This window comes from Penicillium citrinum (genome assembly GCF_028827155.1).
Source record: "Penicillium citrinum strain IBT 23319 chromosome Unknown utg000006l:1.0-3011923.0:1.0-3012962.0, whole genome shotgun sequence".
Lineage (NCBI taxonomy): Eukaryota > Fungi > Ascomycota > Eurotiomycetes > Eurotiales > Aspergillaceae > Penicillium > Penicillium citrinum.
In genome coordinates, this window is record NW_026622691.1 from 240,519 (window position 1) to 254,700 (window position 14,182).

General features: G+C 43.4%; 4 protein-coding genes across 4 annotated transcripts; 2 read left to right on the forward strand and 2 right to left on the reverse strand.

The window, feature by feature from the left end:
• Positions 1-86: 86 nt before the first annotated feature.
• Positions 87-2,039, reverse strand: N7469_006643 (uncharacterized protein; the record flags this gene model as incomplete). Its single annotated transcript, XM_056645561.1, has 1 exon — positions 87-2,039. One exon carries the CDS (start codon positions 2,037-2,039, stop codon positions 87-89), a length of 1,953 nt encoding a protein of 650 aa, XP_056499002.1.
• Positions 2,040-2,132: 93 nt separating this feature from the next.
• N7469_006644 (GPALPP motifs-containing protein 1) lies at positions 2,133-2,951 on the forward strand (the record flags this gene model as incomplete). Its single annotated transcript, XM_056645562.1, has 2 exons — positions 2,133-2,693; positions 2,754-2,951. 2 exons carry the CDS (start codon positions 2,133-2,135, stop codon positions 2,949-2,951), a joined length of 759 nt encoding a protein of 252 aa, XP_056499003.1.
• A 680-nt stretch (positions 2,952-3,631) lies between these two features.
• N7469_006645 (uncharacterized protein) lies at positions 3,632-4,054 on the reverse strand (the record flags this gene model as incomplete). The annotated part of the gene is made up of 1 exon (XM_056645563.1): positions 3,632-4,054. The coding sequence occupies one exon, from the start codon at positions 4,052-4,054 to the stop codon at positions 3,632-3,634; it is 423 nt and encodes a 140-aa protein (XP_056499004.1).
• A 6,458-nt stretch (positions 4,055-10,512) lies between these two features.
• N7469_006646 (uncharacterized protein) lies at positions 10,513-11,811 on the forward strand (the record flags this gene model as incomplete). The annotated part of the gene is made up of 3 exons (XM_056645564.1): positions 10,513-11,618; positions 11,674-11,732; positions 11,792-11,811. 3 exons carry the CDS (start codon positions 10,513-10,515, stop codon positions 11,809-11,811), a joined length of 1,185 nt encoding a protein of 394 aa, XP_056499005.1.
• Between the last annotated feature and the right edge of the window lie 2,371 nt (positions 11,812-14,182).

Consider the following 14,182-nt stretch of genomic DNA (forward strand, 5'->3'; position numbering starts at 1 on the left):
AGCAAATATGCCGCCAAGACCAGCAAAGCAAACATAACCAAAGAACATCGTAACTCATTCTGAACCTGATAATAAAAGAAAGCCACCTAGAAAGCCCAACTACCCTTTCTCTCAGGAACACCAACACCCCACTTCTTCTCATCAATCATATTAGGTTGTTGTCTCGCCCATTCGAGAATATATAACTTAAGCGCCTTCCACCGCGTACAAGCCACAGCATATTCATCCTCAGGAGCTATAACGTACCCTTTCGCATCAATCCGTTGATCATCCTGTCTCATCTCTTCAATGCGAATTCCGGAGATCTTACTCAATTCCGCGTCGTAGTAGCGTGCTACGCATGGGTAGCCTAGCGAGAGGTAATTGTATATTTGCGTGACGAAGCCATCGTTGAATTCTTCTTCGATGGGTTTTGGTTTGGACTTTGGAGGTGTCGTACTTTGAAGAGGATTTAGGGATCGGGTCTGTGTATGTTCGTGTCGTGCTGGACTTTGTTGAGGATTCGGGGAGAGACTTGGTAGTGTATTATCTCGATTCATTGGAGTCATGATTCCTGATACCATTTGACCGCGATCACTTCCACTTCCATTCTCATCCTTTTGACAAGTTCCCATCCAAAGACCAGTTCCTCGACCCCCATCTGCCTTTGTAGGACCACACCATAACCCTCCACAACCAGTGCAAGGGTCGATTTCCATTTTGGAATTCTCATCGTGTGTATTTGAGAATGTTCCAATTGGAGATGTACTTTGTGGTAAAATTATATCTCCTCCCAACATCGGTGGACTAGGACCGATACGCTCTGCTTTTGGAACGGGGAGTCGTAAATCGGGTTTCCTTCTTGCCATTACTCGGAGTCGTTGTTCTGCTTCTTCTTTATGATGTCGCATGTATTCCAATTCCCAGGATAAATCCGCTGAAGACTGTCTTCTAGATTTGAGATGATGTTTTGGTGGATACATCCAATCTTCTTCTTCAGAAGCAACTGCTTCATCGTCGATGGCGAAATGATCGAAATGTTGATAAGCTTGTTCATTGGGGAATGCAGCCAATGCCTGATCTTTTAATTGTTGTTGTGCAGATTCAGCAGCGAGAGAAAGTAAATATTCGGAGATTTCGCCATCGCCACTATCTTCAATGGCCTGACTATTCTGTGATTCACCGCGTTGATGGCTCTCTTTCTTGTCAGAACTGGATTCCTTCGGTGTAGGTGATATTGATCGAGACCCGGAAGCTGTTTCTGAATCTGATTCCTCACTGCTATTTGACGGGATTGATGGAAGCTCTGGTACTCGAAAAGAATGTCTTCTCGATTGCTCCCGTCGACGGAGAAGAGCAGCGTATGAGAATTTAGAATCCAATGGATCAGATCCTGCTCGATTCGGACTTAATTTTCCTGGTAGAGCCGGCTTGTTCAGCCGGATATCAAGATGGTCCCTAGCTCGTACATTCCAGCGGGGAGTCTGTTCCTCGTTCCCTTTAACCGAACGGTGTTCTGTTTCGATGATCTCCGGCTTAAATCTTCTGGGTTCCGATGGTGCATGACTTGATGTTTTTGTCTCAACGGGTTCGGGGAGGAACTTCTTTCGAGGTCTATTCTCTTGTTCTGGTGGTGGGTGGTTTGCCGAGGAGGGGTTTGTTGACTCGGGTGAAGCAGATGTTGCTTGTGAACTGCGCGAAGTAGTCTCTATTGGTTGTGCTAGAAATCTTCGTGGGGGTTTTTTATTTGAGTCTTCAGCTTTGTCTTCTTGTTTGTGCTTGTCTTGTTGCTTCTCCTGCTGTTGTTGTGGTTGTTGGTGCTGCTGCTGCTGCTGCTTCTCCGATGTGTCGGTCAAAGCAAAAGAGCTACTCTGCTGTGTCTGTGACTGTTCTTGTAAATCTGGCCGAGATATTTCCGGATTCATACCCGAGGAGTAGTCATTTCCAGAATGGCCCATATTTAAACGTCGCCAGTCCACACGCACATTCTCCTGCAAGTTTATGTTTTGTCGTGGGGAAAGCAACTCGGTGAATCCCAAACGGGCGAAATCGGATGACATCAGCCGATAAGATAAGCCGATAAGATAACAACTCAACTTCGACTTCTTTTCTTTTTCTCCCTTTTGTACACTTCGTTCGGCGAGATTAACACTATGGAGGAGAAGCGCAAAGCTCCACATGATGAGGAGGATGCTGGTCCATTACAAAAAAAGAGGGTTTTAGGTCCTACATTACCACCACCAGCAGAAGACAACTCCGCAGATGGCAGCGGTGGAAGTGACAGCGATGACAGCGACGATAGCGACGATGACTTCGGTCCTAGTATGCCCCCTCCAGCTGGACAATCGATAGCTCCAGCTGTACAACAAACAGCCGCGACGAGCCACACTCCTTCTGAAGATAAGAAGCAAAAACCCGAAAGCAGTCGAGATCAATGGATGTTACACCCACCGGAACAAAGTGACTGGGCATCGAAAATCGACCCCACACAGCTACGAAACCGCAAGTTCCAAACAGGAAAATCGGCGCGGTCAGGGGGTGCGTCGAAGGATCTAGATGCGTCATGGACAGAGACGCCAGAAGAGCGAATGAGGAGGTTAGAGGATAAAATGATGGGTGTTGGTGCCGCACCATCTAGTGGTACATCGCATAAAGCGGAGAAGAAGGATACCGGAAAGGATAGGGAAATGGAGGAGAAGATCAAGAAATATAACGTGAGTTTTCCCAAGTATGGATAGTGCGCGTGACGGGATGCACGTACTAATTGCTTATAGGAACGTTCTGGGAAAAACACAAGATTGGAAAAAGCAGAGAAGCAGAAGAAAGAGGAAGAAGATGATCCCAGCCGACGTGCCTTTGATCGGGAGAAGGATATGGCGGTGTCTTCGAAGATATCAAATGCACAGCGTCGGGACATGGTGAATAAGGCTAGTGATTATGGGTCTCGATTTAGTAAAGGGAGTTTCCTCTAGCCAGGCTGGGCGATGTAAATACAAGCACTTAATACCACAATTATCTATTTGACCTATCATTTCCAGCTACTGAGTCGAATATAGCACCGAATATGGCCAGTTCTCTTCTGAGTTCTGTCTATGTGATCCAGTAAATGAATTTCTTCGTATTGACGTCCCGTTATCATAAGTTTATAAAACTCTACATAATGCAGCGACTTATGAATAATGGGCAAGAAGACATTAATGATCTTATTACAATAATTCAAGGTATTGCAGTTTATCTACAGGGAAATATACATGAAACTAGGGCTTGGAGAAATACCCATTCCCTATCTTCAAAAAGTAGGTAGCCACATCACATCTGAAAAGCATAGTCGTCCCCTTGAGAACTTCTTTCTTTTCCTCTGGAGATGGTCTAAAGCCCCGATTCTTGACACAACAGATACATTCTACTGTACAGTGACCTATGCCTTTCTTATAGGAATGTGAAGCCCGCAAAGCATAACAACCACATCCTCGACTACAACATCCATCTCGACCCATGAAATCGGCAATTAACTCATTTCGCATGTACCATTTTGGATTCTTTCGAATAGAGTCATAGGCCTTTTTCACGGCGGGAGGAAGCATGGCCTCGGCTTCGTATAGTTTGCGAGATAGTTGGCTGCGTTGGGCTTTGACATCGTAAAGCTTTTGCTTTAAAATCTTTTGATGCCTTTTTCGTGGGACTCAGTGGCTTTTCGGCGGGGAAGCTTCTCTGATATTACGATGGTGCTTTCCATTTGCCCTGCGTGGTGATGTGAATCGTGAAGCAAAGGGGATGAATCGTTGTCGTCGATTTCGATGTCCTCGACATCCTCACCATTCATCCATTCTTCATCTTCTTGGTAAGCAGGCTCCCAATATGAGCGAAGACCGTCGATCCTCCGTTGAATCCTCTCCTGTTCCTGGACATTCATTCGGAGGCTATATTCATGGACAAGAAGTGGGAGGAAGAATGAGCGGTCGTATTTATGGAAAAATGGTATATTGCCATAATGTAGGCGATTATCGCCTCTCAAACCGTACTTCCTCACCGTGTGGTATCTCCGATGCCAGAAGTCATGGTATATATCGCCCATTTTGAGAGTGCAGTAGTTATTTCTTCTAAGGATACCCTCGTATTGCGAGAGGAGTCGTCAAAACTGTGTTGTGTTATGGCACACAAAGGTTGAATATCCTTGATTACGGGTTGCTTTTAGCTAGGAGTGTGGTAAAGTATTAATAGAAATTCTAAAAGAGAATGTTGGGAATATAGCCAAGAAGACTTGATATGCGGTAGAATTAAGGTTCACACGAAGAGCCTCAAAATGGATGCGGCACTCTCTACCGGTCTATTATCGGCAGTCGACGAGTAATCGTTACGTTTGGAGGTATTTAGACTAAATGGCTTCGAAATCACAGAATCTGTCCTATCCTAAATATGCATGTTGCGCTTTTATGTCTGCCTCTTGGCATGAACAGAACTTGCTTGAATTCCTTGAGTCATTCATCCTGGTTGTGTTTTGTCGAATACACAATTAAATCAAATCTTCGCGGCCAGAAGACCGCTAGGAACCTATATATTACGGCCATTTCTAGGCATGACTGGTGGTTATGCGATTTATTCTGCGACTAGGGCTCCGAATTATGTCCGATGATATATGAAATAAATGAGGCTATACTACTACTTATAAGAACAGGATACGTATTACCGAGTCATAAATGCGGTATCTGATCTAGACACATCATTGAATTCTCTCCCAATAGATGTAACTAGGTTAATCGAGAGCCATAACGTATTGATTATCTCTCTCAACGAGGCATGATGCTCTGGGCGAAAGAAAGTCCTAAAACAGTAAACAAAGTCTCGTAGTTGGGAAAGTTATTTTGATATTATGAAACCTATTAAGCTTCGCAGAGTCTGGGGCCTATATTCTCAAGGAATTGCATTTGCTTGGCCCTATTTGAAAATAAAAATTAACAAATTCCCTACCTATCACAGGATGGTCAATGCTTTTCAGGCTCTACCTGCAGTATTAGGAGCGGGGCGGAGCGGAGCGGGCCTAGACTTCTCATCTACATTAGGCTCTCACGAGTAGACGCTGGTATCAAAATAAGGAAGTTAACAAAGAATATAGCCCTAACTCATTTCTAAGCTGATACATACGACCATAGGGTGTGGAGAACAGGGCTTCCCGTCCGCTCAGCCGTACTTAAGCCACACGCCGGCAGGTTAGTAGTATGGTGGGTGACCACATGCGAATCCCTGCTGTTGTATGTTTTTTTTGTTCATCAGTTTTTTTTATTTGTTAGGTTTGTTGCTCTTGCCGCATTATTCTTCAGTCTGCTCAGATCTTTCCCTGAACGTTCTGAAGACTTCTGCACAGATAATGTGGCCACTCGGCTGAATTTATCCTATTTTGTTGCTTTAGTCTGATCTACTGCTGACAGATGTCTGATCCGGATTTGGCTACTTTTATATCAAAAGACACAGTGAAACTTTCGTGGATAATAGACGAATAGTTGGTAAAATATGTGATCGGTCGTTACTTCGTTTTTACAGTCTCCCCTTCAATCACAAGTCGTGCAACCGCCAGAGTGGACTTGCTGTGTTGTATCTCTATTCTATTTATACTTGATCAAGGAATGTGAACAGGATTCTCTTTCCTCCTTCGCACATTTCCGTTTCATAGGTCGATAGTTTTTTTGGTTCACTGTAGGGTACTCTGATAGATACTGCTATTTTTACTACATTCTCTATTTATATTTTGTTTCTTGGTTTTCAAACAGTTTGAGAATCTTTTGATGGTTTTCTCCTGAGACAGTCTGTAAAATATTGCATAGACTGCCACATACTTTGCTATTGTGCAATATCTCTATTGTTACAATTTGATATCCGCAAAATAAGTCAAGCACAACTCCGGAAGACTCCGGAAGGGAAAGACTGATATTTGTCGGCTTGAAATAATTTTCAGTGAAGAGATATCCCTTGGTGGGAAGAAAAATGGATAAAATGAAGTTTCCTTTTTATCAGTGGCATACATGATTGTTGCTGAATTTAAAACTGTGATCTCAAATTTCTATTTTATAGAAAAGTCGACGTTCGATATTAAATTTCGAAGAAGAATCTTCAGTCTATAATTGTTCTGTATTTGTGAACAATAGCAATATTAGCGCTATACTATATCAGACCGATACAGTAGAATCTACTCTAGTTTATTTTTATTACTTTTCCGGTTCAACACCGTTAGTCACTCTGTCCTCTCCATATATAGTAGCATATAATCCTCGATCTTTCTCTTTCCATCCGCCGTCTTAATCTGTTGGTTTTTCGCCCTTTATCTCTGGTTACATGGAACTGGGGTTTTTTTTGCTATTGATCCGGGCCGCAGAGCTCCGGAGCTTTGCTACTTTCTTTTCTGAAAACTGGTTCGTATTCTCTCGCCGGTTTCTCAGCACTATTTTTGTAATGAATCCATCGTATTCCCCCGAGAGATTTTGTCTGGTGATTCTGAGAGCAGGCCCGGAGATAAGACAGTCCGCGGTGATATCTCTTTGCAAATTTAGTGTCTGAGATATTGATTATCTGGCCGGTACTTGGCTATTACCAAATAAATATACTTTCGATCTACATTTCTGGAAATTAAATTTTACGACAAGTCTATGTGTGTCTTAGAGGCAAATATTTTCGGCCTTGAAAATACAAAATAACTCCGACTCGACTTGCTGATCTCAAGAAACGCAAAGCGATAATATAGAGCAATCTCTGTTGGCCTATTATACATTTAATTTTGAAATTTGTCTGTTCCGATCTGTCATTGTACATTCTCTATAACCAGAATCTTTGTTGATAATTCAATATATTGACAGATACAATAAAAGTTGCTTGTGCGGCCGACATTCGCAGATACAAAATTTCTAAAATTAGAAATTTGCCTCTGTCTCGTGAGCCCAGCATACTGTTCACTATAACACCATAAACTTGGACAGACAGTAGGCAAGTTCGCTGTTTTCAAAATCAGCAAATCCCAAAATCCAAGCAATTGCTCCTCCTCGTGCTCCTTAAATCAACAACAATCGATACACACCAATAAAGACTTTTCTAACCATAAATGCAGATACTAGTTCAAACATCGATATACAAAACCTGCTCCTCCCCCCCCCCCTGTTTCTTATGGACCTATTGAGAGATCTAATAATATATAGACTACTTTTCTTTCGACTCGACTACTGTGTGAGCTTGTAACAGCAAAGATGGTGAACTCGGTTCTAAAAGCAAACATTGAGAGAACATTTCTTCGACGTCACGTACTGCAACCCATAGTCTCCTGGGTCACATTCAACTTTTGAATCACAACCTGTCCCGCAATTCTCTTTGCCACAAAAGTCAGGCGCTAGACCACAAATTCCAAACTTATTACTATATAGTTTTGATTTCGAATATTAGATATTATACCACATTTTGCGATACACAGTTCCCATCTTATCAGCATCCCTCTGGACAAGATTTGAGGTATCACACCCAAGCTTGTAATCACAAATATCGACATATCCAGCACCACAGTACTCTTCAACTGTTCCACAGAATCCATTTTTTGAACCGTGGTGATAGAAAAAACTGCATTAGATAACCAAAGTCTTCAGTTCAAAAATCAACCATAACTCACCAGCAGCCAGTAGCACATAGGTTTTCTTTACTACATCCTTTTGCAGCTACCTTTCCTATCAGGGGGCCAAAGACAAAGATAAACATAAGGCTCTTTAAGAGCCCCCGGCCCTTTCTCAATATAGTGCCTATATAGAGTACAGAAACCTTCTCCCGTTTCTCAAATTCTGTACTCTATCTGTATGATTATATACTATATAATTTAATTTAAGTTCCAGTAGTACTGGAACTTAAGATATCTCCAACAAACATTATTTTGGCGAATATATTGTAACCGCTGTGGTATGATGCGGAGTAATTTTGAGAATTGCTTGTGCATTGTATAGTATATTTGATATAGAAACAAATAGATCAGAAGCTAGATAAGAAATAAAAAGCTATCAACACTCAAAGTCTACTATGGTATAGTACCAGTACGGTTTTCGGACTATGCAAGAACCATCTCCTTGGCGATTTCCACCTCTTGTCCCTCTCTTCAAGGATGTCAGGCTCTGCGGGATCTGCGATAGGTGAAGCAGCCACAAGCTCAGTTGCCAGAGGAAGTAAGACATTCAGAAGGTAAAGAGGGTTCTTCATCGTGAATTTCAGCTGATGGTTATGAGTCTAGTGCGTCGAATTGTAGTGAAGTCTTTCAGTATACCCTGTTGAGTTGATATGTTTCAATCCAGACTTGGAGGACCATTCGGCATACAAAGAGGCAATGAAAGCATCTCTCAACTTCAGTCTAACTTTCATGTCAAGCATCAGAAGTGTCACAGCCACTTCTAGATTCCATATGCACGTCATCACTTGCTCTGGACGGTCAATATCGTTAACAAAAATAAAAAATATTTCGCCGAAGTCCTCTGACTTCAGCGAGATATTTTTTTATTTTTGTATCCATTTTCTTTGGTCTCTTTTTCACACTCGAACCAAGATGTTGTTGTAGTTCATGAGACTAGACCCACGGCAATTCAAGCGCTCCTCAGACTACTATTTCTTGGCATCGTTGGTGGCGGGAGCGGGGTGGGTTTGTATGCCAAGAGGTTCTCAGTCGCGTTTAGCGACCGTTATCCCGTTTAGAATTGAAGGTGGACCCTTGGATCAGTCTAGACCTCAATGTTTCGACTGCAAACAGCGTGTCACCTGCCCAGTCGTAGATTGTAGGTCATCATCCATCTGATCTGATTGTTTGTCCGTTTTGACAACCCAAAACCGATTTGGCTCTTTGGTCTCGCAACTAACATACTCTCTCGTATTGGCCGACTGTTATATACAGATTCTGAGAGAGCCACAGCGGCTCTAGATTCGTTATGGTACCTGGGTGTGAGTTAATTTTTTTCATGTCCTACCCGAAGTCCCTGTTTGAATATACGGCTCGAAGCATCACGGAAAGCACCATGCAGCAGATCTCTGGCAATTGCACAACGATTCCTCATCGCCGTATTGTTGAAAAATATAATCGAAATGAGGCAGATAAAAATTTCATCAGTCCGGGTCTGAAAAGAATTCGAAAAGCTTGAATGCGTTCTGAATGCCTTTACAGTTAGCAGGCGTCTTAGCTCATATCCATCGGATGGCAGCTAGTAAGCTTTACACTGGCGCGACGGCCACCGCGATCCATGTACGCGGATTCGCGACGCACAAATTAACATTAATTCCGTACGACGAGAGGAACAGATGACTGGGAACCAGTAGGTCATAAGCAGGCTTGAGGTTTGGCAAGCCCAGTCATGGTTCACGAGAGTGGTTTGCGGCGCCAGCGAAACCTGAGAAATAAGTCAAGCTAGGAAAGAGTCGGCTTCAATCTATGGATTGTTTTTCTCAATCAATTTGATCTACTGGACAATGGTGTACTAGGTTGTGGCATATTGTTACACGGAACCAACTGCCGGCTTCTTGTTGGTGCCCGATCACTCTCGCGCTCGATCGGTCCCAGGAAAGGAGCGCTCATGATTCTGGCTGAAATATTTCCAATCTGGGGAGCTCCGGCGTGTTCCAGCCCTCACACCAGCTTGGACTTGTGCAGGAAATATTGGGCCGGACAGATCAAGTGGTCAATTATCACCCGGAAAAAATGCTACTGAAGCCTATTCTTGATCAACCTGCGCCCTCACGGCACTGCAAGAGCTGCCGTAAATCTATATCCATGGCTGACTTCCCGTGATCTAGACCGATCTTCAGGATCATGGACCAAAAGCAAACCAATTTGCGGGGTTGGACGCATCCTATGCCTAATTTTACTTCGCGGGGTGAAGTAATTCAGATCGGCCTCGATGTTCATACGCGCTGAGATCCGCGCACAATTTACTAGTAGGTAGTATAGGATCGGCTCAAACCTACCGCCAGAGCTTAAGACCCAGTAGCCCCTGGAACTGATATACATGGCGAAAAGTCACACGGCCGGGCATTTGCTATTTCTGCATCGGCCATCTATTTGATGTCCCCGAAGCCAATAAGAGATGTTTGTGAGGAAATCGAAAATAGAGCTTCCAATAAGTACTATTAATAGACAAATTTCTATCCTCAGTCCGGCCCGCCTTGGCTCCAGTGAATAATGTTTGTGGTATAACGTGAACCTTGGACCAATTTTAAGCTTGCTATCCTTTAAAACAAGTTCCGTATTTTCCATGTCTCAGAGCCATTGACGGACTCTATCAAAGTTCATGAGGCGTCCGTATTGAGCATCATGTCCTAATTGTTTTCTAAGAGAACCTTTTTGGTGCTAGGCATAGGTCTATGTTCTAGGCATCGGTCTATGGAAATCCTGTGATCAGAACGAGAGAGCTAGAGCTAGAAAATTTCGCCACCATTAGATATAAAAATTGTGCAGGTAATTGTCTCTGTCAATTGTATTCGAACGAAGCAAAAGAAGTAGTGTACCAACTTTGCCGGACACCTGAATCTTTCAATATGAAGTCTATGCTCTATATCCTCACTGTTATGCTGCAAGCTACTGCGCAGCTAGCATTAGCAGCCCCAATTGAGCTGGCCCCTGACACCGAAGTTGCTCTGGAAGAGAGACAGACTCCAGCGGCTCCAGGTGGTGCTGCGGGGGCTCCAGGCGGTGCTGCGGGCGGTGCTGCGGGCGGTGCTCCAGGCGGTGCTCCAGGCGGTACTCCAGGCGGTACTCCAGGCGGTGCTCCAGGCGGTGCTGCGGGCGGCGCTGCGGGCGGCGCTGCGGGCGGCGCTGCGGGCGGCGCGGCTCAGAATCCAGATAAACCTCAGAATCCGGATAAGCCTCAGAATCCGAATAAGCCTCAGAATCCGAATAAGCCTCAGAATCCGAATAAGCCTCAGAATCCGAATAAGCCTCAGAATCCGGATAAGCCCAAGCCTTCGGAAGTCCCGGGAGTTCCAAAGGGTGCTGCTGCTGCCGCTGCTGCCGCCGCTGCCTCTGGGAAAAATGGAAAGGATGTTGCCGCTGCCGCTGCTGCCGCCGCCTCATCTGGAGGTAAGGGTGGGCAAGCCGCTGCTGCCGCTGCTGCTGCCGCTGCTGGTGGTGGCGGTAGTGCCCCTAATGTTGCCGCTGCCGCTGCTGCAGCGGCTGTTGCCTCCTCGGGAGGTAGTGGAGGAGCTGCAGCTTCTGCTGCTGCAGCTGCAGCTTCTGCTGGAGGCAAAGGAAACAGTGCAGCTGCAGCTGCAGCATCTGCCGCAGCATCTGCCGGTGGCAGTGGAGGAGAAGTTGTCACTGTCTCTGTTGCTGTTTCTGTCGCTGTCGCCGGTGGTAGTGGAGAGAACGTTGCTGCAGCAGCTGCTGCGGCTGCTTCTGCTTCTGGTAGCGGAGGAAATGCCGCTGCTGCTGCTGCGGCCTCTGCTGCTGCGGCCGGCGGTAGCGGACAAGCTGTCGCTGCAGCTGCCGCTTCAGCTGTCGCTGGTGGCTCTTCGGGTAGTAGTCCCGGTGGAGGAGGCTGCAAGGTTACCCGGCCATTCTTCTACTATAGACGCCCGACTCGCTTCAGCCACCGAGTTGGGAAGGCTAATCCTGGTGAACCATTCAAGGCTCTCTGCAGGCAAAGGTAAGTTCGAAATGTACTTGGGAAAGGGCGAACCTGCGCTGACTACATCCAACAGGGACTGGTACAAAACCCCCAAAGGTTGGGCCAAAAAGGAGTTCAAGCCTAAGGGCTGCGGTAAAGTTTTCTCTCATTCCCCCCTCTATGACATAGCAGCATGGCTGATTGTGTTCCAGCTGAATCACCTCGTTGTTAATGGTCCGTACTCATCCGCATTGCGACTGCCAGTCAGGACCAGTCCAGTTCAATATGCCATTGAATTATGTTTTTTGATGAATCTATTCGGACACCCAGAGACCTGGGTTTAATCTCAAACGTCATTCTTTTCTTATTTTACTCTTCACACTTTTGACACTCATTTGAAATGATTTTTGTGGTATGACTGAATTTTGTTCGAATTTACGTCCAATTAATATTTTAGTCTTCGCATGACCCAAATTGAACTTTGACATTATATTTCCCAAAATAAAAACCATGCATATTAGTACCATGTGCGCAAAAGAACGCAAATTTGCCTTATTGCATAAATGAGGAGCATTTTGTTTTACAAGAACCGCCTAAATCGCAGAACCTGCAAAGTGAGGAAGTTGTCGGTCTCAGAAGGTACGATAGGAAAATCAAAGACGTCAGAATGTCAAAAACTCTCGAATTGTATAGTCTGTCTGTTGAAATGCTACTCAAAGTGTCTGCTGGGAATATTATATCTACGCACTTTTGTATAGACCTGGGCAATGAGCAACTCATGAGCGGATTTTTGAATGACCCGCTCATCTTGAGCGGCCCTGATCATGAGCGTGGATGCTCATGAGCATGCTCAACCGGCTCAAAAGTGGATACCAATTTGCATTATTTAATGCCAGTAATTTTGGTTGTACTGTAATTAATCTATTACCTATAGCAAATTATCAAAATTACTATTTCTATTCCACTATCAAATATATATATATATATACAGCAGTTGCACCATTTTTTTACTGTTGTTGTTCTAATTTCAATGTTTTCCAATTAGACAGATAATTACTATTTTTTTTACAGTCTGAGTTGAGAGATCTGAATAGATATATAACTATTTTTGATTTAATTTTCTGAATTTTCTATATTTTATTGTAGTGCAATATAGTTCGATCAGATGGTAAAATTTTTTGGGCCAGGAACGGGGATAGGTCGAAAAATGAGATCGAAGTGGGTCTGGCTGTTTATGAGCGGTTTATGAGCAGTTTATTTTTATCAGCCAATCATTAGCTATCTAAAGTGGATACTAAAGTGGATACAAAATCAAAACAATCAATTATTAGTTGATCTGTGTAAAGAACACTTTAGCTAACAGTATAGCTAATAGTATAGCGAACAGTATAGCGAACAGTATAGCGAACAGTATAGCGAACAGTATAGCGAACAGTATAGCGAACAGTATAGCGAACAGTATAGCGAACAGTATAGCGAACAGTATAGCGAACAGTATAGCGAACAGTATAGCGAACAGTATAGCGAACAGTATAGCGAACAGTATAGCGAACAGTATAGCGAACAGTATAGCGAACAGTATAGCGAACAGTATAGCGAACAGTATAGCGAACAGTATGGCTAACAGTATGGCTAACAGTATGGCTAACAGTATAGCTACTACCGACTATAATCCCACCACATTACTGCCAAGATTTTGCATAATAATGCAATTTTGCCAAGAACTAGCTTCGCCCCACATTTTGAGCGGTTTCCCGCTCATGAGCGGGTGCCCAGGTCTAGTCACCAGTACGGCAAAAATTGCAAACTCCCTGCTTGGGTCTTACTGAATTCCATTTTTCTTCTCGGCTAGATTAAGTATTTATTTTTTTACTGCGGATCAGCGTGGGCAGCAACTCAGATAATTACCACCAACTTCTATGCGGCTGATTCGAGCTAGGGCGTCGGCGATTCTCAAAGCATTCACAACGCATCCAAGCATTCTGGCTCCTTTCGAGTTCCGATTAATGAAAAATATCTACCTAATTTTGGTCGTCTGTCGTACAGTATGCTATTTTGATTAGTATAGGAGCTTTTTGCGAGATTTCAGAGATCCGCTGCGTGGAGCTTGTGACTGCATTAGGGAATTTTCAGTGGAAATGGACGAATTAAATTCACATCCCAATTACTATAATGAGTCTAGATCTTTTCATTGGGAACTGCTTCATCAGAATTTTTATAGAATTTCTAAAATAGATTTATCTCAATTCAACTATATTTATTAATATCCAGTCAGAACAGAAAATCCTTGCTGGTTTATAGATTTGACAGATTTTAAAAAACAGAATATAATTCAATAAAATTGATTTATTAGCTAGATCAAAAACTGTAGAAAACTAAATTTCGATTTATCAAATAGTTTCAATATTTCCTTGTATTCTTTCTCTGTTCTCAGAAAAAAATCACAGAATAAAGCCTTATTGTCAATCTGGTCAAGATTACTCCAAAGATAGTTACTTTTTTTATTCTTTATAGTTAAGATCAGTAGAATAGTAAAAAATAAAAAAATAATATCTGCAGTAACATAATATTGAATAGAGAAAAGAATGCAAAAACTATTTATT